The sequence below is a fragment of the Geospiza fortis genome, unplaced genomic scaffold, assembly GCF_000277835.1.
Source record: "Geospiza fortis unplaced genomic scaffold, GeoFor_1.0 scaffold79, whole genome shotgun sequence".
Lineage (NCBI taxonomy): Eukaryota > Metazoa > Chordata > Aves > Passeriformes > Thraupidae > Geospiza > Geospiza fortis.
The window spans coordinates 220,111-243,277 of NW_005054408.1; the positions used below are offsets into that span (position 1 = coordinate 220,111).

Genomic DNA, 23,167 nt, shown 5'->3' on the forward strand with positions numbered 1-23,167 from the left:
CAGCAGGCTCATAGTAGCAGCCTTGCTGCATTTCTTGGAGGAAGAGAGTGATCCTGGATCAGAAGTTATAGACACATCAGCTCTCCTTCTCTGCCTGTCTCTGAGTCCTGTGTGGGCTTGCTGTAGGAATTCTGCTCTCTTGCATTAACAGCCTCTTGTACACCTTAACTGTTCTGTGTGAGGTTTTGTTTGGATGCTTGACAAGAAGACTTTGCTTCTTCTCAGGGAGACCAAGAACTTGAGCTTCAAGTAGTGGTGCTCTGTAAAGCCTAGCAAGAATTTGTGTCTATTAAGCCGATGTACAAGGGCCTTGTATTAGTCTTTAACCCTTACATAAACTTTCTCTAAATCTTGAGGGGAGAAGAGGAAATTCAACTGCTGGAAAATTGCTTTTCTCTAGTAAATAGGCTTTTATAACCTCCAATTGTTCTGCTTAGTGATTTATCCTGTACTAATGGTAGTTTATTAGTTACTGGTCTGGTAGCTGTGCTTTTAGCATAGATTTTTGAAGGTTATGAATAGGATCTGACAAACATATAATGGGCATCAGTTGAATAATATATGTAAATATCCCATCTTTTATTTCCCAGTGTATGATCTGAATGATTTTGAGTCAGCAGTGTAGGTCAGGTGGACATGAGAATATACTTCTCTATGTGAGACTATATTCTTGATGGCACAGGACTCTTTAACAAAGTCAAGATCTAGCATCTAAATTCTCCCAGGGACTTTTGGTTTTTTAAATTACCTATTTTTGAGTAAGGGTTAGTCCACTAAAAAGCACAAGGGACAGCAGAGTTCTCTGACTGATTTCAAGCATCACATGCCAAGGCAAATCCTGTTACAGTAGCAGTAAATGCAATTACCATTCCAATTCACTAACTTGGATCTACACAATATCTTTCTCTTCTCTTCTGCCAGTGACAGCCACTGACTGTGATTCCAAGGAGAATGCCCAGCTGCTGTATTACACTCTGAGCCAAGACTTCAGCATTACTTCTCATGGCACTGTTTTTCCAGCCACACGGTTGGACTATGAGCGCCCGAACCACCTCTATGAGTTCATCATTATGGCTGTGGATCAGGGGGAAGAGCCCAGGACTGGCACAGCAACTGTTAGGATCCATGTCTCCAATGTGAATGATGAAGCACCTGAGTTTTCTCAGACTATGTAAATATATATTCTTCAGACTCTGTTATCTTTTACTGTTGCTTTTTGTATTTTGGTTGAATGGCTGATCACAGAATGGCAATTGGCTTTGGTTCAAACAAAGCTGAGAGCTGCTCTGACAAATGTGGGGTGATATTTTGACTCTGAAACTTGCAATAAAAAAAAAGGTAGTATATAAACAATATATCTTACTACATTTTTTATTTATTATTATTTATTATATCTCTTCTATGTACTTTTATTTTTTCCAGTGTGTGCCGAAAGATACGGTGCAATAATTTCAGATTATACGGTTCAGGAGCACTCCTCCACCACCAAAGGAAATCAGGCAGAAAAAACAGGCAACAGAGTTGTTGCCATCAGCCCTCATCTAGAGACATGGGGGAATTCTGCCTTTTAATTAGGTGGTTTAAACTCAGAGTCAGCAGTCTGCATCCTTGGTTTATAGCTGTCAAAGAAAAATGCTTAGATGACACAATCCTAAATGGCAACTGAATTGCAAAACCCACAAGATAAGTGTCATTAAGTGGAGTTCACATAATTTCACTTTCCATCACCTACAAATTGTATGTATATAATTTTTCTTCTAAATACATGTAAGTGCTTTTCTTCCATAGCTGGGACTCAGCAGCATCCGAAGCAATGCCAGAAGTGCTAAAAACTTGCAGTGACGTTAGAGGCTTAGTAATAGAATTTCCAGTCAGTTTCTGCACCAACTTCTACTCTTAAAAGTAGAAGTTGCCCAGAACAAAACCAAAGCAAAGATTTCAGTGATGTTAAGCTTGGGGTTTAGCTGAACAAAACATCAAAGCTTTCTGACAGTCCTTGTTTTATGTGCAGATAACCTCTGGCTTCAAATCTTGTGCCTTTCTTTCTTTTCTAAACATTGCTGAAGAGATATGACTTGGAAAATTTGATCTTTTGGAATTTATTATTGGATTTATCTATGTTTTCAAATAAACCAGGTTATATTTCTCACCCTTCCTATTTTTCATTTAATTTCTTTTACTATTCAGAGATATTGAATATTTATCTGCATCTGTTCCTAATATTTTAATCAGAAGTGAGTGATACTATTTAAGATGCTGTAAACATCTCTAACAAATTGGAAACAGAAAACAAAGTTTAAAAAAATCCCTGCCAGCTCTTGTACTTAAAGTTTACTGAAGAATATGATTAAAATTAATATTATTTGAAATTACCAAACCTTCACAAGAAGCTTTTCTGTTCTCTGTGCAATAGCAGGGAAACTACTGTTGTGTGTATGTGTAGATAGGCATTGGAATTGAATTAATCCCCTGGAATACAAATTATCTCAAGGTTTTGGTTAACTAGGCTTTGATTTTGCTTTATCTTTCCTGTTATGAAAAAAATCCTCAACCCAGAGGTAAATTTCAGACAGAATTTAGCTGAAATTTTCCATGAATTGGAATCATTGAGAACATATGTAAATTGTGGCCTGTTGAGAGACTGTTTGCAGTTAGTGTTGTGCTCTGTGGCAGACTAATACAAATCTAGGTGATGATGTTGTCCTTCTAGCCCTTTGTTCAAACAGATTTACAGCCCAGTATAAACTCATGATTCCTTGCCATGAGCTCTCTTTCATCACAGTTATTCTTTATCTCAGTTAGGAAATGCTTAAGGCTACCACTCTCTTTCATGTTGTCAGTTTTTACTTTCTCTTTTTTAAGAGATCTCTTCTGAGCTCTGCTCTCCCTGTATTTCATGTAAAAAATTATCAGTATTACTGTTCATTTGCTATTGAGATGCACAGTTAAGACAGTGTCTTCAGGTTTGTAACTGAGCTGAACCAGAATGATTTACTTCTCTTACTCCATTGCATATAAAACTGGGGGAAGAAAAGAAGCTGTTTCTATGGAGGTTTCATAGAAAACACACAAATCTCTACAACAAAAGTGAAGGAAAAAGTTTACAGTGCATTCATTTTTTTTTCCTTTCAAATTTTTGCTATTCTTAGCATCTGGCCAGTGTGTCCATAAGCACTCTAACCCAGTGGTGCATCTGTATTCTGGTGGATCCAGCCAGCTGCAGTTCACTCTTAGAGCTGAGCTTTGGGATATCTCCTGTGGACAGGCCTTAGTCTGCCACTGCTCAATGCAGTCAGATAAAATAATAAATATTTGGGACTTTGCTAAAGCAGGGGGCTTTTCTACTCCAGAGAGCATTAAGCTTAGTCTGATAATGCCTCTTAAGAGCTTACAATGTCAGTGATGTGTCTGGACTTGAGCAGAGATTTTTGTAAAACTGACATTATGCACATATCCTCCACATCTCACTCTCATCTCAGTCCTGCTGGGGCAAGGACTGCACTGAAAGTCTTTTCAGGGCTTGTGTCAGAAAGTGCTGTGATGGGAACTGCTTTAACTTAGCAAATGTTAGCTTGGAGTCTGTGCATCAGGAAGCTCATTTTTTAAAATTAAAAAACCCAATTGAATTCTGCATTTAGCACAAGTTTTGTTGCACAGCCCATCTTCAAAGCTGTTGAAAGTTTGGAGGGAAATATGGGTTAACAACAGAAGGATGTGGATGGCTGGATAGATCATCAATACTATAATTTCACTGCTTAACAAAAAAGCATCATATCAGTATAATTTTATTAGAAAATTACAAATTCCTGCAGTGCCCTTTGAACAGCTAGTTAGTAGGTGTTGTAAAGCTTAGTTCTGTACATATTATATCCTGGTTAAATTCATGGATGTGCTGTTGTCTGGGTTTTTCAACAGCTACAGGAGCTTTGTTTCTGAAGATGCAGGCCCAAACACACTGATTGCCACAGTTAATGCTGTTGATCCTGATGGAGATGGTGTGACATATGATATTGTGTCTGGGAATGAGAGAGGGAACTTTGTTATTGACCCTAAGAAAGGTAATTGTATATTAGCTCTTTGCTGCTGCGGTCATAATATTGGTTCTGTTGTGATGCACCTTGAATTTGGTCTTATTATCTGAATAAACTGAATAGCATATGCTATCTTGGAAGCTTAATTTTAAATAGTGCAAGGGAAGAATGCACATACTCTCATATAATGATAAAAATTGTGTAATTTCCTCAAATCTGTGTATAATTGTCCTCTCTTACCTGTTCAGTGTTTGCTTTCAGTCAGTAACTTAATGGAGGGCATTATTATAGATAACAGGTAGCTTAAGAGACAGTAACTTAATAGAGAATGTTATTATTGATAACAGGGTGACATTCCAAAATGTCAGACAGATATCTGAATAGAATTTAATATAAGAAACTGGACATCTGGGATTTTAAATGAGGCTTTTCCCACCCCATGCTTGTGTCAATGTCCTGATTATGCTGGTGAGACCAAACATTTCCTGACTGGACTTATCTGTGCTGTGCTGACACAAAATGAAGTGTTTGTAGGTGGAATGAGACTACCACTGTTTTATTTCAGTGAAGATAAAAGTATATAAAATCTGAACTAACCAAGTGTATTTTTCATTTAAGGCTAGAATCATTCACATGACCAGTGTTGTTTAGCCAAGAATACTGCATGCATGAGAAAAAAAGATGTGTGGAGGATACTTTGCAGTTTAAGGCATTTGTTCTGAAATACCAATTTTTACATATTTTTAAATTCTTTTCAATAGACACATATTTTCAAAACATGAGAAGAAAAAAAGTTCCCACCACATTGGTGTCCTCATTAGAAAAAAAAAGTAAATAAGTGCACAAACATCAACATCTGAGTAGGTTGGCATATCCCTTTAAATTAATAGGATTTATTTGTTGTTGATTGCTTGAAAAAACAGAAGAGGATGTTTTGAGATTGAAACAGGCAAACAAATTGAAATCCCATTGAAGGATTGAAGTAACTTAATTAACTTCAGTTAAACTACTTTGTATTTTGAAATACAATCAAAATCTGAACTTGGATTTTCCAAAGCAGAAGCATTGAATACATAGGAAGGAGCAAGCTGTCCTTAGTTATTCCTTCACTTTATTTCATACAGTTCACTTAACATGAAATTTTAATTTCAATGCAATCATGGTTTTTGCAATATTAATGTTAGATTCTGAAACATTCCCAAAAATACAGTCTGCAGGTAACTTGCAAGCATTGAATCGTGACCCTGAGTTTACTATGAGCTCCTTCACTTCCTTTCTGACTTAAAAATAGAGTTGCAGGTTCCAAGAGTTAAATTTCTACAGATGATTGGGCATCTGAAGAGGAACAAAGGTTTTGAAAGTGTCTAAAAGCTATAGCATTAATATACATGACACTTCTGAAGACCTTTTCTGTGAGAATCAGAATTTTTTGGTCAGAGCATTTCAACATTTTATTGATAGCATCTCTTGGGATTAGCTCCACAGTTTTAATATAAAAAATCATGTATAGGTACTTTTTTGCCAATTGATTCTATAGTATTTGAAAGTTAACTTTAGGAACGTTTTTTTCCAAAACACTTTTAGGCTGTTGTTGCTGAATAAACCAATAAAAGTTTATAGAGTGGCTTACAGAAGTTTCTTTTCAGGAATGATGTCAGGGGCATAGTCTGTACCCTCTTGTACAAATGTGGAGGTACAATGGAGAAGTGTCAAAGATAAGTGCTGCAACTAAAACAATACATTTTCAAGCAAATTTAGTGACATTGATGGTGTGAAAATACTCTGTTGTGATGACAATTGTGATTATTCCTGATGAATAACAGATGTGATGGATGGCAGCCCCTCTCTGCAGGATCTCAGGCACCTGTGGTCCCTTCTGCAGTGCAGCACCTCTTTCTGCCAGTGCCTGTGTGTCCCACCCAGCAGGCTGTGTCCTGGGGGGGATTCTGAGAGGCAGAACAGAGGTTTCTCAGCCTGTGCCTCTGTAGCTCAGTGCTGCTGTGACTGAGCTGCAGGAAGGTAAACTTGAAGGAGTCTCAGCTGAGCTGTCCATGGCAGCTGCAGATTGATGAAAGCCATTATGTGCAGGTCAGCTGAGTTGTGGCTGTTGGCTCAGTTTGCTCTGTAGACAAACCTGCAGACAAACCTGTTGTGATGTCTTTATTTTGCTTTAATGTGGGACTGCAGTAAAAGTACTGTAGTTAAATTAAACAGCACAGCCTTATGCTTTATTGGTGAATAGGAAAGCCAGAATGCTTTGTTGTCATGCTTACTAGTGAGAAGGATAATGGGAATGGGTTAATGCAGCAAAACCCCACAACCTGTTGTTTTTACAGGATTAGTTAGACTTCGTGCAAGCCCATTTCCTGAGCTGCAGGGGACAGAATATGTCCTGAATGTCACAGCTACTGATGATAATGCCTCTGGAGGGCCCCATCCTCTCACAAGTACTGCCCAGGTTGTTGTGAAAATTGATGATGTCAACAATAACAAACCTGTCTTTCAGAAGGTAAATATGTGAGCCTCTGGCATTTGTACTGGACTGTGTAAAATGTTTTAGCACTACTGGCACTACAGATGTGCAGCAGATGTGCTGGTCAGGAGGTGCTCTGCTTCCCTCTGGGTCCTGTCTTCTTTTCCATCCCTCCCTAAGGCTTTCAGGGTTTGTTCTGCTCTTGTGGCAGAACAGCTCCTGTGAGCTCCTGTCTGTTCCCTGAGGCTCACCTCATCTCTGGCATTTCAGAGGGTGAGACCAAGTGAAACACTTCTGGAGATCCCATGTGAGCAGGAATCCACAGGGATAGCTGTCTGTGCAGTGGGCTTGTTCCACAATACTCCAGAACACCTCTCTAAATTACACAGGCTTCCTTTGATGATTGTGTGTCTGCAACTAATGAAAGAGAGAATAATGAGTGTTTCAGCTTAAATAGTGAGTACTGTGAAAAATCAGTGCTTGAATTTGGTTTCAGAATGTTAATTCATATTAAATATCTGTTGTCTAAAAATTTCAGGTGTGGTACTCATGACTCAGATGTTGATGAGCAATGTTGCATATTTTGAAAAGTCAGCAACTATTCATGTCAGTCTTAGAAATTCTCAGTAGCCTCTCCTTGACAAAGTTACTTTGCATAGAAATCCCTTTTCGATCAAACCAGTTCTGCAGTTTGGACAAGTGTATGCCCTCTTTTTTATTAGACCTTTGCTAATATAGAAAAATATTTGCATTTGGAAGCAACTTTAACTTTTTCTCCAAATATTTGCATTAGCTGGAGATGCTCAGTGACCTCATGTTTTGTATTGTTTGTGTAACCACAAAATAGAAAGGAGAATTTAAATTAATCATGGCAGGTAAAGCTTTAACAGCTGAGCACGGCAATGGAAGTGTAGCTAAATAATTCTTTTTTCCTCCTGCTAGTATATCTTTAAATCAAATGGCAAGGGAAGTCCTTGATTTTTCTCTTTTTTAAATTGTTCTTTCTTTCATTTCCTCCCCTTTCTTAGTGCCAGTATTATCGGGAACATGCTTCTGTCCTGGAAAATCAGCCTTCAGGGACTGTTGTTCTGCAGGTTGAAGCCACTGATGCTGATGAAGGGGCCAATGGAATAGTGAAATATGGCTTGATGCACAGAGATGGTGTCCTACCAGCATTTAGCATCCATCCTGACACAGGTAAAGCAAATGTCAGTGCTGATAATATCATAGAGAAACCACCTTGTGACACTGTTGGGGAAAAGGCTTAGATAAAATCAGGCTTCATGCTTTTTCATTTAGTGTTTTGACTGCAGACCAAATACAAACTGTATGAACTGCATGAACAAGTCTTCCATGAAACTAAGTTCCATACATGTCCAGTATTGAACTAAAACTGATGTTTTCCTTGAAACGTGGAAGTTCTGCTTTGTGAAGTAACTTGTGTGCTTTTGTAACTGGATTTAAAAACCCAAACAAACCTATTTTAAGTGTACATTATCTTGCAACATTGCTAATGGCATATAAGTGATTTATCCAAATGACAGCAGTCTTACAAATAGCAGAGGAACTAAATCTTAGAAGGCCAAAACTAAGTTCAGGCTGAATTTCTGGAGGATAAAAGATATGAAACATTCCTTTACCCTGTACTTACTGCTCTTCAAAAGAAATAATTTTTTGAGAAACTCATTATCTTAGTTTGTACTTACCTCCATTTTCTAAACTTAAATTACACTTCCATTCTAATTCAAATTCCTCTTGTGGTGGATGCAAATGTAACTAAAGTTTGAGTCTGTCTGAGCAGTAAAATGTCAGCTGTTGCAATTGTTAAATCTCAGGGTTGGATCCTTGCACCTGAATCTGATGTTATAGGTGTACTTAACCTACTGCATTGTATCCCAATGTATTGCCAGAAAAATAAACATCTGCTTGAAGAACATTGCCAGATGCACAGAAATTTAACTCTTTGATATTTAATTTGTTTTCAGGAGTTCTGACAACTGTTCAGGTATTTGATCGAGAAAAGCAGAGGGAATATCCCATCACTGTGACAGCAACAGATCAGGCAGCGGAGCCACTCATTGGGATATGTCAGATCAATATTGTCATCCTGGACCAAAATGACAATGACCCCAGATTTGAAAACACCCACTATGAATGTAATTGAGAGTCATTGGATAGAGTTTCAGTGCCCTGAGTGTGAGCGTACCCCATGTCTCAGATTTTTGGGTTTTTGCCTATCCTGGCAGTAGAACATGTGATAAATTTGATGCATCCAGAGATGCACTTTGCTTACTTATTGCAGAGCTGTTGCTCACTGTAATATGTGTTATGTAACATGTACAGCCTTGGCTCATAGGCCTGCATTATGGGAAAGATCCTTGAAACAATAGCCATGTCATTCATACAGAGCAATTATTCTCTGGGTTAAAATACAGTTAAAAGAAGTATCTTATAAGAAATAAGAATTCCAGGTTATGCATGGGGTAATATGGAGTTCAGATATTATCTGTAGCTCTGGAGTGATAGCAGCCCTTTAAAATACTCAGTGTGTGTGGCTATTGTTACAAGGAAGAGCAAATTATACTAGAGCAATAATGTATGGCAGTTATGTCTTTATGACTTACTAAAATGTCCATGGTAGTTTAGCAAAGTAATGATCAATTTGAAATATCCTTCCCTTCCATTAGATTTCCTTAGAGAGGACACAAGAGTTGGGACCAGCTTCCTGCGTGTTGCAGCCCGTGATGATGACTACAGCTCAAATGCTGCCATCACATATTCCATAGCAAGTGATGAACCAAATTATTTCCAGATTAATCCTACCACAGGCTGGGTGTTTGTGAACCAACCCATATCTCAGGTATGGTGCTTGCTTTCCTTTTTAGGCTGACTATTTCAATATATCATGGGAGGGACTGAGGTAATGAGTTTGGGTTACCCCTCAGGTTAAAGGATCAATACATCTATTTAAATTAAACATGAGCCTAAGGCTTTTAGCTGCTGGGTTCATGGACTGTGAATTGCATATGAGCAAGCCTTGCTTTCATCTGGGAAGCAGCAGCCACAGCACTGCCTCTGAGACTTGCTCTTCCCATTTCCCTGGCTCTGGCATGCTGATGCCAAGGGCTGGAGGGCTGAGGTCAGAAGCAGAGGAGCAAGAACCCAGGTGTAGCACTTCATTGTGTTTACAGGCAATGAGTCAAGACACAAACCTGAATGGGAACAAGTGTGAAATTTTGGTCCTGATACAGATTCCCAAATTGACATATGTCAGTTGTGGTGCATTAAGCATAGCTGTTCCTCAGGAAGGTGAAAGCATAATTCATGTAGTTATCTAAAACTAATCAGTTTCAGCTATTTCTAAATACCTACACAAGCAGTTTGATATTTTCAGGTTTTAAGGTAATTTGTTTTGAAATTGAACTATTGTTGTAGATGTCAGTCTTTAAATAGATACTTTTAATACTGAAATTGAACTTCTAAATAACTGACACACAAAAGTTTGGTGAAGGTGTATCCTTTTAATGTATTGTCTTTAATGAATCTAAGAAACCTACAGACCTAATAACAGCAACTGTTGATAGGTAAGCTTAAGAACTCAGGGCCTCCACAAAATGGGTTTTTTGGTTCTGTTTAGTTTTAAATTTTGTGTGACATTTGCTTGGTTTATTGAGACATATAGCAAAATCTTCCAAACCTCAAAAGTAAATAGAATTTTTCATCAAATTTACACCTAGTTCATATTTTGAGTTCATCTTCAGATCTTTTTCTTCTGTGAAGGTTATTTTTAAGTGTATCTTTAATTGTATGTATTAATTTATTTTGGAGGCCTGCTCAAAACCTTCTGTAATGAAACCTTTTTTACTGTTCAGAAGTCGTCTATAATTCGAGAGATTACTGCTACAGATGGAGGCAACAGGAGCAGTAAAGTTGAACTTGCTGTAACTGTAACCAGTGCAAAAAACCAGCCTCCACAGTGGGAAAGGGACAGCTATGAAGTTGTTATTCCAGAGAATATGACACGGGATGCCTCAATTTTGGTAAGGTTGTTTGTCTGTCTGTAGCTCTCAGACTTCAGAGTAACTGAACATTGTTTATTTGCTTAAATAGCAAACTTTTATAAGAGTCTTGTGTTTTGTAGCTGAATATCTGGGAGAATGAAAGCACAAAAGCTTTTAGAAATGTTGCTGTACTTGCAGAAGGGTTGATTACACACACTTTTTGAACTGTGCAGACAATCAAAGCAACTTCTCCCCTTGGAGATCCCCGTGTCACGTACAACCTGGAAGAGGGGCTTGTCCCAGAGACCAACATGCCAGTGCGTTTCTACCTGACTCCAAACAGACATGATGGCTCTGCTTCAATCCTGGTAGCTGAGCCCCTGGATTATGAAACAACAAAGAGCTTTCAGCTGCGGGTGCGAGCACAGAACGTGGCTGCAGTTCCTCTGGCAGCATTCACCACGGTCCATGTTAATGTCACAGGTGTGTGAGCTGCTCAGTGATGGCACAGTATAATCCTGCACTGTTTGCCTTTAAAGTTTTATAGTTTTCTCTCTGTGTGCTCTTTTTGATGTTGTAGATGTCAATGACAATGTCCCATTCTTCACTTCATCCATTTATGAAGCCTCAGTAACAGAGGGAGCTGAAGTGGGGACATTTGTCACTCAGGTGTCTGCCACCGACCTCGACCTTGGTCAGCATGGTGAGGTAAGAAAGTGGGCACCTTCATCTCCCCTGATGAGAGCTGTGGAATGACTTCTGCAGGAGCAGTGGCTAAATAGTCTGGAAATCTTCAGCCTAGAAAAGGGATGACTAATAGGGAAATGTAGAATGAAATAAAGTAGATAATTACATGCTTCTCTGTGTTGCCAGGTGAAAAATGCAACAAAAACTAGTATGTGTGAGTCAGAAAACAAAGAGGAAATATTTACACAGCCTGTAGCTTAGTTGAAATGCTTGCTGTAGAATTCCTTTGTGTGGAAAGTTCTACATAGACCTAAAATGAGATCGGATAAATGGATGGAAGAAAAGCTGTGTTAAAGGCTTCTGTGAGTTGGAAATCATTGGCAATACTGCAAACTGAGTCCTTACAAAATATGGCAAGTTAACACCCAAAGAGGATGTATTCCTTGGTGATTAAACAAATTGAAAATAGATACATCCTTAGAACAAGACTGCAAACTGAAGTCAAGTCACAAAGCCATGCGGATAATAGAGGGTAGAACATGGTCTGTGATCCCTGAGCAGATAATAACCTAGCAGGTTCAAATGCAGCTCACCTGTAGATGTTGTAGAAATACTTGGGATCTTTGGCTGAGCTTTAGTGCTGCAGCACAAGCACTGTACAAACACATGCTAGTGAAATCAGGAGCTGATTAGACAAATTATTTTCCTTTACAGATCAGCAGTCAAGGAAGTTAATTGGCTTTAGACCAGATTGCTGAAGCTGCAGTTTTACCCAGCTTCCTTGGCCTGATCAAGTACTTGGACATGGGACAGTTCTTCCTCTCTTTAAGGACTATTCTAGTTGTGAACTATTCATCAAAAGGAAAGTATATATTAACAACTTCTTTTCAATCCTGTAGATAACTTACTCCCTGTTGCATGACAGTGGCAGAGACTACACCTGTTTTCGCTTGGACCCCCAGACAGGCTCCATTTACACCACCTCAGTGTTTGACAGAGAGGAGAAGGGCTCCTACCTTCTGGAAGTCAAGTCAGTGGATGGCTCTGAATCAGCTCGACCTGGAAAGCATGGGAAGCCAAACTCTGGTAAGAGACAGATGGCTGTGGTAAGTGTGATGTTACTTGAATTGTGTGTGAAAACAGAAACTCTGAAATGCAAGATTAAATAGTAATTTCCTTTTTTTTCATGTCTTGTGGACGAGTGCCTGTTGTTCTGATTTTGTGGTGGCTTTTTTACTGTTTAGCTGTGCAACAGTTGTGTCAGAGCTGGAAGATAAGCTTTATATGATGATCAAGCAAGTTTTTTGTTCTGAAATAAAGCCTATAGACCTTCCTATTTAGAGTTTAGAGAGTACTGACCAGCTGGTAAAGCTGTTATCTGTAGGTTGCAAATCTTTGGGCAGGGCAAGTGTTTCTCAAAGCACTGCATATGTATGGTATTCAGTTAAAAGTAATTATGAAGCTGGAATATGCAAGATAGAAAATCCTTTTCTCAATTGATCGCCCTGCTTAAATAAAAAGTTAAAATTTTGTGGCTTCAGGATGAAAAATTATGACTAAACACTGTACAACTGTCATATTAGGCATCAATGACTCAATTATTCATGTAGTATGTGTTTAAATAAATTGGATGTGACATTTATTTGATACCCTGTGCTTTTGAATACTGTTGGTATATAGGCAGCCCACAACCCTAAGGGTTTGTTTCTGTACTGCCTGCATATTTGTCCCCACTGAAGGTGCAGGCAGACAGGTGAAGGGATTGCAGCAGACAGAAGTGGCACAGCTGGGGTTTGAGTGTGCGGCTCCTTGTCTCTGCAGACACGGCGTACGTGCGCGTGTCCATCAGCGACGTCAACGACAACCAGCCCGTGTTCGCGCAGAGCGTCTATGAGGTGAGCGTGGACGAGGACCAGGATGTGGGATCCACCATCCTCACAGTCAGTGCTAACGATGAGGATGAAGGTAAAGCACTGCAATCCTCCACAGCTCTCTCCAAAATATTAATCAGTTTCATTCATCTCAGCACTCCAAGGCATAGTTGGTGGTGTGAGAAAAGGAAATGTCTTTCTGTCCCCAGATTTTAAAACTTCTTTAAGTGTGCACTGCTCAGGCATGAACATTAGTTCATAACTGTGAGCTGTGAGGTACAATCTCTTATTTCAGGAGACATGCACTAATGTGGGATGATAGGAGATAATTTCTGTGCCTGCAGATACAAATTTTTTATAGATCAGATCATTTTCTTACAAATGAGTGCCAATAAAAATGTCCTTGTTAACTAGAATAAGTCAGACTTGATTTCAGTGAGATTCATTTGCTTTCTCTATGATGGACAGTATAGTTTGTGTTTGCTTTGTTTGTTTGTTTTATTTGAATCTAGACTTCCTAAATGCATATGAGGAATTATAGCTACACTGTTTTATCCACAAATCAGCCAGAAATTCAGCCACTAATCATGTAAAAGTGCATAACCAGTGCTTATAAAAGAGAGAGGGATCAGTAAATGCTTCCATCTTTTGACCATGGAGCACTGCTAATTCAGCTTCACTATATGGTGAAACACTGCTTTTTTTTGTTGTTGCACAAGTCCCAAGGACTGTTCTCTGTGTGTTTGTGAAATGCAAGGAAATCCTGACTGCACTGGATTCTTCCCACTCTGTAGGAGGCTGAGGCAAATGTGGTAAAGATGTGCTGCAGAAGGATTTACTACTCAAGGAACTTTTAGTTTGGGACTTAGGCTGCCTGTAAATCTGCTCTAGAGTGTTGGACAGGGGACCTGATGTGATGGATATATGGCACTTCAATTCTGCCCTCTAAATAAAGTTAAAACAGAATTATTACTTCATTGCATAGACACATTTTGTAGAGACAAACTACAGTTGGACACACCAGAATTGAAAATGCTGCTAAGTAATCTGACATAGCTGCATGTTTTAAAAGAGCACAAAAATTATAAAATAAAAATAATACCACTAATCAGTTATTGTGTGATTTGTACTTCATCTCACCATCAGCCTACTTCAAGAAATGTGTGTTTTCTGATGCTGTTGATAATTGGCAGGAACAAATGCTAAACTACGGTATCAGATCACAGCTGGAAACACCGGAGGGGTGCTGGATGTAGATCCAGAAACAGGAGCCATTGTCATTGCCCAGCCACTGGACTATGAAGAAACAAAAATGTATGAGATCCACTTGTTGGCCTCTGATGGGAAATGGGAGGATTATGCAGTTATCATCATCAACATCATGAATAAAAATGATGAGGCTCCAGTTTTTTCTATCAATGAATACTATGGAAGTATAATTGAGGAACTGGATTCGTTGCCAGTCTTTGTACTTCAGGTAGCGTATGCAGTTCCACAGATTATAATATTTCAATGAAAGAGCATGGATTGCTGTGGTACAATTATGTTAAAAATAACTCAGCACATAGATACAAATGAAGTTTATTTTGACTAAGTTTTTTTGTCACTGAAGAGAAGAAATAGACTTTTGTGGAAAAAAAATACGGGGCTAGTAAGTGGGATAAACAGGATGAATCATTTCTTAATCCTGAAAAGCAAATAATGGACAATTTAAAGTAGCGATCAGAATGTAATATTTAAATTACCTGTATAAATATGAAGAATATAATATTATTTTAGTACTTCAATTGTTAACACTGTTAAAAATGCATATTTGCCTGCCCTGAATTGTCCCTGGATTTGCTATTCCCTGGCATGCACATGTTCTTACCATGTCATATGCTTTTGCTTGAGCTCCTTTAGACTGGAGCAATGTATAGGATGTGATGCAATCACTGCATATTTCATGCTTTCTGTGTTTGGTTTTTTTTTCAAAACTATTGTAGGTTATGGCCAGTGATCCTGATAGTGGTGTTGATGGAGGAGATTTGAGATATTCCTTGCATGGGTACGGTGCAGGTGACATTTTCACAATAGATGAGAAAACAGGCAGCATTTACTCCCACAAGAGGCTGGACCGGGAAGAGAGAGCCCTGTGGAGGTTCATTGTGTTGGCCACTGATGAAGGTGGAGGAGGACTCACAGGCTTTGCTGATGTGATCATCAACGTGTGGGATATAAACGACAATGCACCCACGTTCTCGTGCATGCCTGATGACTGCAATGGGAATGTCTTTGAAAACTCTCCTGCAGACACCTTGGTCATGGAAATGGCTGCAGTGGATCGTGATGACCCAAACGTTGGTGTGAACGCTGTCCTGACATACAGGATAACAGAGAATGTGAAGAACGAGTTTGGTACTGAGATGTTTAATATCAATCCCAGTACTGGGACCATCCATGTGGCAGGGGGACTGCTAGACAGGGAGAGGACTGAAAGTTACTTCCTCACTGTTGAAGCAAGAGATGGGGGAGGGCTAACAGGAACTGGCACTGCCACTGTCTGGGTTGCAGATGTCAATGATAATGTTCCCAAATTCACAAAGAAGCTGTGGCAGGCAGCGATTCCTGAGAACAGTGCCATTGACTCAGAAGTCCTGCAGGTGTGTGCTACAGATGCAGACGTTGGGGAAAATGCAGACTTAATGTTCAGTATCATTGGGGGAGACCCAGATGAGAAGTTCTATATTGAAAATGACAAAGAATGGCAATGTGGCACTGTTCGACTGAAAAAAAAGCTGGATTTTGAGAATGCACGTGAAAGACAGTTTAATCTTACTATTACTGTGGAAGATCTGGATTTTTCTAGTGTTGCAGTGTGCCTGATTGAAGTTGAAGACTCCAATGACCACAGCCCAGCTTTCCCTTCTCAGTTTATTCAGATAAACCCTGTATTTGAAGATGTGCCTGTAGGTACTACAGTAACCACAGTGAGGGCTACAGACAAGGACTCTGATTTGAATGGGAAGATTATTTATTCTATAAAGTCAGATTCAGACCCTTTGAGACAGTTTGTGGTTGACCAGTTTGGTCACGTGGTTGTGGCAAGTGCACTTGATCGTGAGGCCATTCAGAAATACGCTTTAATTGTACAAGCTGCAGATCAGGGGACGCCTGCCCGCACTGGAAGTGTCACAGTTTTAATTAACTTGCTTGATATTAATGACAATGGACCAAGGTTTGAAGCACCATACATGCCTGTAGTTTGGGAAAATACACTGAAGCCTGAGATAGTGCATATGAACCACACCTCAAAGCTGCTTCATGCGTTTGATCCGGACGCTGAGGAAAACGGGCCGCCCTTTACCTTTTCATTGCCACCAGAATATCAGAATTCCTTGGACTTTTCTCTTACTGACAACAGAAATAACACAGCAACTATAACAGCTTTGAGGTCCTTTGACAGAGAAAAGCAGAAGGTGTTTCACCTGCCAATAATTATAACAGATAGTGGGATTCCAGCTGTGAGCTCCACGACCACCCTGACTATAACAATTGGTGATGAGAACGACAACTGCCATGAGTCTGGCCACAAGGAGATCTATGTGTACAGCCAGAAAGGTAAGTGCTAGCTGGATGTGAGATCAGATTCTGGATACTAGATCAGATCAATGAAATAGCAGAGTTTTACACTTAATTTTTTTCTTGCAGTCTGTTAATCTGTCTCTTTAATGGTTTACGTACTTTAAAACCGCAGCTCCTGTTCTGTTAACAACTAAGTAAAGTGGAATATGTGAAATATATTTGTTAAACTCAGACCTTAGTGTGTGAAAGATTATCTGCTGAAGAACTGTTAGCTGCAAACAGGTATTTATTGAACTTGCAGTAAAAGCAGTATTTTTATAAACCCATAAAATCTATTTACCATTAATGAGTGTTCACCTACAGAAGGTATTTTGCAGTTACATTTTCTGAGTTTAGAATGCCTAAATTACAAAAAAAGATGTGACCAGATCATATTGTAGAAATGAGAGAATGAAGCATCCAGGTTGGCTAGGCTCCACATTTCAAACTTAAACATCTCCCATGTTGCTGAACCTGGACTGCGGATTTCAAAAGTCTCTTTCCCTGGATTTGTTCCTCTTGCTGTTTTAGAAAACATAATTGTAAATTCCACTTCTGTGCCAGCCTCCAAGGGCCTGGAAAAATCACCAAGACCCAGCCCAGCTTGGTGTCTTCCTGCCCTTTTCCTTTACCCAATCGTGTCCTTCTGTCCCAGCTCTACCCCATAAAATGCTCTCCCTCTTTTGCTGGATTCCACTTGTGTGCTCTTCAAAATAATAGAGTAGCAATGAAACATTTGGAATTAACTCCTGATGTGGTGATTTTTAATTTTTCTTTTCTGAGAGTTTTTTAGAGAGTTGTATTTATGTATGATTCTAGTGCTGTTTTATGCTGTTTCCAGCTTTTCTTCTTTCATGTGGCATCTCCAGTGTGCTCACATTGCCAGAAATGGCAGAAATCATATGACAGGCTATGCATTGTTTTAAGAATCTTGGATTATAACCATCACTAAATCGAGCAGGAGTCTGAAAATAATAAATGCAGTAATGAATGTCACAGAATATAAAGTGCACTAAAAAGCAAAAATTAAATGCAGATTTATTATAATTTATCTCAACAGGAAAATGGTCAACAACAGTGCTTGGGGAAGTGTTTGCACCAGATCAGGATGACTGGGACAATAAAACATTTTCCTCTGAAGGAAAACTGCTCAAGTGAGGATTGTATTTCTGTCAAAATGAGTAATATTTATGCTTCTGTAATTATTTTCTCACCATGTATTTCTCTGTGTTCAGGATGTGCATAAAGCCAGGGTTATTGAGTGTATTAAGGGATGTACCTTTCAAATGCTCTTTTTCTTTTTCACTTGAGTTACTAGGTATTAAGAAATTTTTGCATTAAATATTTTTTCCAAGACAATGCAGGATCACACCATGATGTTGATTTTTAGTCAGATGTCACAGTTAATTTACTTTAAAATGCACATTCTGTAAGCTCCAATTTAAAAATAGACAGAGTCCTAACATTTGCTTTCAGATGTTAGGGTTGTTGGAACACAAATCCTGAATTTAAAAGCAAAGAATGGAGTAATTTCATCAAAAGTGGAAGGGAATTTGGTGCTGTCCTTTGATGGCTAAATTTACAATTGCATGTGAAAACCATGACTCAGATTAGTGGAGTTTTTTTTTTTTCTGTTGATTGAAATGTTGAATTGGACCCTTAATTCCCACTTAGATATTATGTGTTCATATCATAAAGTGAGATGGTTTATGGCATAATTGTATGCTGTCTGAAAGGGAAAAAGTGGATGTGAAAGTGAGTTTTAGTCTGTGCTATGACTAAAAGTTTAAAGCTTTATGTAGCCCAGAATTAAAGACTTTCTGTCCATCAGCAGCCCCTGGGCCTGTTTCCATGCTAAGAGGTCACTGTTCCATAATAATGGTCATGGAATATTTCCATAATTGCTGATTACTGGCCCTTTGAGGTATCCAATGAAGATGCTGTGAGAGATTTTATACAGACTTACCCTGTTCCAGATAGAGATGTGAGAACCTGGAATGATCAGTGTGGGTTTGTCATTCCCTATTACTGACCTCAGAGGCTTGCCCATGATGACTGTGCTGAACCACCTGGTTCAACTGCACATTGCATTTGTTCAAATCTGGGAGAGGCTGAGTGGCAGGAACATCTCTTTATAAGATCTGCAGATTGTCATTTCTCAGTTAAGGTGGCTGAGGTGCCTTTCTGAGGTTGTTGGCTAATTCCCATAAGTTTTGGCCCTATATCCTTCACAGTAACATTTAAGGCCTTCTGAATGATGTTAATGAATAAAGTGAATCCTCAACTTCGATTTGTTAAGATTTCCTAATTGAAGGTTTCTGTCTAGATCTTTCAGATTAAATCAGAGGACTGGGTCTTTGCTGATGGTGGATAACACTCCTCAGGGAATATACAACTTAAGAGTTAGAGTTTCTGATGGAGTTTGTCCTGATGTTATATCTACAGTACAAATCCATGTCAGAGACCTGGAAAATGAAGCCATACAAAACTCAGCCACTGTGCGTTTCTCAGGTTGGTTTTATTTGCTGGTGAGGGTTTAGATCAGCTGCTTCTCTAACTGAATGTTTACAGGGTGTAGGTATTATTACATCAATACTTGATTTGCTTATCACTGTAGGCTACTTTGTGGTATGTTTCCACATTGTTAAATAAGAAATAAATTGAGACATTAACCCGTGAGCTCCCTAGTGTTCAGGTTTATCTATTTTTGAATCCCCTGACCAGGTGTCACAGCAGAGGAGTTCATAAGGAGAGAAGAACATGGCAAAACAAGACATGGCGAGTTCAAGGAGTTCCTTGCAAAGCTGTTACCTGCAAAGCTGAGTGATGTGATTGTCTTCAGTGTGATGGGCAGGGATGGAAAACAGACAGATGTGAGGTTTGCAGTCCGTGCTGGCTCAGCCTATTACAGACCTGAGAAATTGCATGCGGAGATGGCAGCATTCAAAACTGAGGTTGGTTCTCACCTGTGGAACTCAGCCAAACACTGAGTTTGCAGGGTTTACATCCCAAACCTCAGTGGAAAACTACACTGCATCTACAGATAAGGGTTTTATTGCTTCACTCAGGACAAAAACAAGTGTTTAGTTCAAGCTTTCTCCCTTCTTTTTTGTGCCATACGTACTGGTATGGTGTGGTTGTACTAACTTCTGGTTCAATGAATAGTCACTGGAGAGCTGCAGAAAAATGGATCTGCAGTGGTGCCATGGGGCAGATACTGTGTTTCTCCAGTCAGTGTTTCATTGTGTCATCCCGAAATCCCCACATCACCTTCTGTTTAGACACTTAAGAGTGGAGGCTTGATGTCCCCCTAACAGAAATTCTGCAGTGCAAATAGGTGACACTTCAGAGGAAAAGTCCTGCTGGAAGGAATGCGTGTCTTAGGCAACAGTTGCAACAGGTAAGTGAGATGGAGACAACCAATCCTGTGATTGCATTTATCTCACCAAAGGACAGCTTCAAATACAAAATGACGCTGTCCCCCAACTTCTTTCACAGTTGTCAAGGAAAATATTTTTGGATGGAAGATGTTTTCTTCCTCTTCTTGGTGTTCCCTAACTGTCCTGCTCTCTGACTCAGTTACAGACACAGTCTGTCTTGGCCACAGCTGGATTTTTCTGTAGCCCTGCACAAAGGCAAAGCTTTTCACTTGCCCTGGCCATATTTGGGTTTAATATATGGTACATCATATGGATGATTTTTCCAAAGAGAAAACAGCACTTTCCATTTGTGTGAGTATGGTGGGGTGTGCCCTAGTCTGGGAACCAAACAGGGCTGTCTTACCTTACTACCTGCCTCCTTCTTGGTGTATCTTGAATGGCTCTGTGGATTATGAGAGTCTTCAGAGTGACCAAATAAAGAATGCCAGAGACAGAGAGTATTTAGGAAGGGTAATGACAGATTCTTTTGCATATTTATTGAATTACTACTACAATAAGATAGAAAATCCTATAGATTTCAAATATTCTCTGCCATAATACATGACACCTGAATTCATCAGTGGCAACAAGGGGATTGCTTCACGTATTTTAATGAAAAAATACGTTTTTGTTAATTATATACCACCTTTCAATATTTAATGAATGGTTCTAGTGAGTAATCACCAATAGTTTACAGAAAACCAATCATAGCTGGAGAATTCCTCCAGTAGTTTTTCTATGTGTATAACTATAAATATAGAAAATAAGTAATTAGCACTGGAACTATTCATTGAATTTCTACATAAATAATATGTTTGCATTACCTCCTGGGGATATAGTTTTACAACAGCAATTTTTATTTAGCAAAAAAATAATCCATCCTAATACTTTAAAGGAGCCAAGGTTGTTTTTATACGTTTTTTCAATAGCAGTGTTACATGGATGTCTAAATGTGCATTACAGACTCTCCAGTGATAGTGGCAAACATGGGCAGCAGACACAGACCTGTATTGACAGGATGCATCATGTCATTACAAAATATACTCTGTGCCTTTGGGGGCAGGACATCAATACATGTTATGATATTTGAGAATATAGAGACAAAGCACTATAAAGATCAAAGTTCTTACAGTGGAGAACTGAGATGACTACACAAATGAGAAAAAAATAGAAGCACTTGAGTATTTATGTATTTGTTTTGATCTTTTCAAAGTTTATTTTTAAGATATTTGTCATATGTTTTGCTCTTTGGGAAAAAACCCCTCCATATTAAATGCATAAAGCTCTAGTGTTCTTAGTTTTACATTTTTATACCTTGTTCATTTGTGTACCACTGTGAGAGTAGTGAGGTCTTTTGCCTCACTAAGCCAAACTCAGGTTTTGGGGACACATTTCAGTGTATTTAAGTCATCAAATACAGATGAAATTCTGAAGCTTTATAACAGACACCTGTGCAAAATTCCCAAATAAGTGGAAGGAAAAAACTGATAATTTAGGGGTGCAGGCTGAAGGACAAAAAGCCAGGACTGATGGCAGCTCTGTTCTTGCCTCATACTGTGAGCAGCTCCCTTCCCTCCGTCTCTGCCAGTACTTCCTTGCTCCATTTGGAATGGAAGTTTTGCTCTTAGAGTCACTATTCCTACATTACCAGACCTGTGGTTACACTGAGACTCTTTTTATTTGGTATTTGGGCTTTCAGGTGCAAGCCAAATTAACAATAAAAACAGTGAACTAGCAAAGATGAATGTAGCATAGAATACAGTATCCAGTATGCTGAACTGTGTTTTGTTGCAGACAGCTTGACATGAAATGTAAATTTATGAGGCACAAATCATTAGACTAAATCCAAGTTGCTACAAAGTTGTCTTGTCAGGTCACTGTCTGTGGACATGATTATTGAAAGCAGCTCAGCTCTGCATTTTGCTGTGTCTGTATCCTTTTGTGTGAGAGAATGTGAGGAATAATATCTGGGTGTTACTGCTGAGGAAGGATTTATCCTGGCTTGAGCTGAAACACTTCTGTTGCTGTTGAAGTGCAGAGAGGTGTGATGCAGATGCTGCAGCTCTGAGGAATGTCACTGCTCTCAGAGCTTTGGAAATAATGTTATTAGACCAGTACAGATGGTCTAATAATGTCTAATAATGGTCTTGGAAATAATGTTATTAGACCAGTACATGTTCACACTCAATCATGTCAGTGATCAAGTTTTTAGGAAATGCTGCTGCTGTAATTTTTTAATGAAATGTTTCCTGAATTTTTCAAATTATTTTTCTTGTCTATATAATCAGGGATGTTACTAAGTAATGCTCAAGAAACTAAACACTGCATTAAGTCTCTGGTGGCTTCGATTTTTCAGAATTGAGGTAAAAGCCTTCATTAGGATAACAGCGGTGCTGTCTTTTCTCTTAGATGCAGTCAGCTCTGCAACTGAACATTTCCCAGATCGATGTTGATGAGTGCGGGAGTGCCAACTGCAGTGAGGGCTGTACAAACCACCTGAGTGTGAGTGACACCCCCACAGTGATGGACACGGGGAGCGTGTCCTTTGTGTCCCTGAGCACCTCCAGCCACGGGCTGTGCGCCTGCTCCGCCCGCGAGCGCCTGCACCAGCCCTGCTCCTCGTACCCCCGCAGCCCCTGCCTCAACGGGGGCCTTTGTGTCGACACTCTGAACGGCTACAGGTGAGCAAACCTGCTCTGCACTTTATTTCTGCTCTCTGTTTTTAAGGTGTTGAGTGGTGCTTATGAGGTACCTGTCTGAAATAACCATAAATGTTCTTCTGACTGGAGGAAAATCAGAAAAACCCCACATGTGCATTGGGGTGTAAACCTAACCACAACAGGGGCTTCCTGATGGCCCCGATGGGGCTGTGGTCCCAAAAAGTACGTGAGGAACAAAGAAAACTCTGGGGAACACAAAATTAACACTTGTCATTTGTTAAGAGCACCTAATTCAGGATGAAGGCATGTCTGCCCTGTTTTTTTCTCTTTTCCAGCAGAGTAATAATAAAAGTGAGTATCAATGGCAACAGCAGGGATGTAGGAGTGAAATATAGTTCAAACAATGGATACTAAGGAGCCTA

The 23,167-nt window shown here is 39.3% G+C and overlaps 1 protein-coding gene across 1 annotated transcript in view; it reads left to right on the top strand.

Moving 5' to 3' along the window:
- LOC102040055 (neural-cadherin-like) overlaps window positions 1–23,167 on the top strand; it is a 47,546-nt gene that overhangs the window by 7,073 nt on the left and 17,306 nt on the right. Inside the window, exons 6-22 of the mRNA XM_014309162.1 lie at window positions 922–1,171; window positions 3,916–4,058; window positions 6,368–6,540; window positions 7,533–7,701; window positions 8,490–8,660; window positions 9,192–9,364; window positions 10,377–10,544; window positions 10,739–10,988; window positions 11,086–11,213; window positions 12,092–12,278; window positions 13,014–13,157; window positions 14,257–14,540; window positions 15,049–16,663; window positions 17,727–17,820; window positions 18,993–19,177; window positions 19,391–19,620; window positions 22,495–22,766. Coding sequence (XP_014164637.1) covers window positions 922–1,171; window positions 3,916–4,058; window positions 6,368–6,540; window positions 7,533–7,701; window positions 8,490–8,660; window positions 9,192–9,364; window positions 10,377–10,544; window positions 10,739–10,988; window positions 11,086–11,213; window positions 12,092–12,278; window positions 13,014–13,157; window positions 14,257–14,540; window positions 15,049–16,663; window positions 17,727–17,820; window positions 18,993–19,177; window positions 19,391–19,620; window positions 22,495–22,766 — 4,636 coding nt within the window. The remainder of the gene's footprint in view (window positions 1–921; window positions 1,172–3,915; window positions 4,059–6,367; window positions 6,541–7,532; window positions 7,702–8,489; window positions 8,661–9,191; window positions 9,365–10,376; window positions 10,545–10,738; window positions 10,989–11,085; window positions 11,214–12,091; window positions 12,279–13,013; window positions 13,158–14,256; window positions 14,541–15,048; window positions 16,664–17,726; window positions 17,821–18,992; window positions 19,178–19,390; window positions 19,621–22,494; window positions 22,767–23,167) is intronic.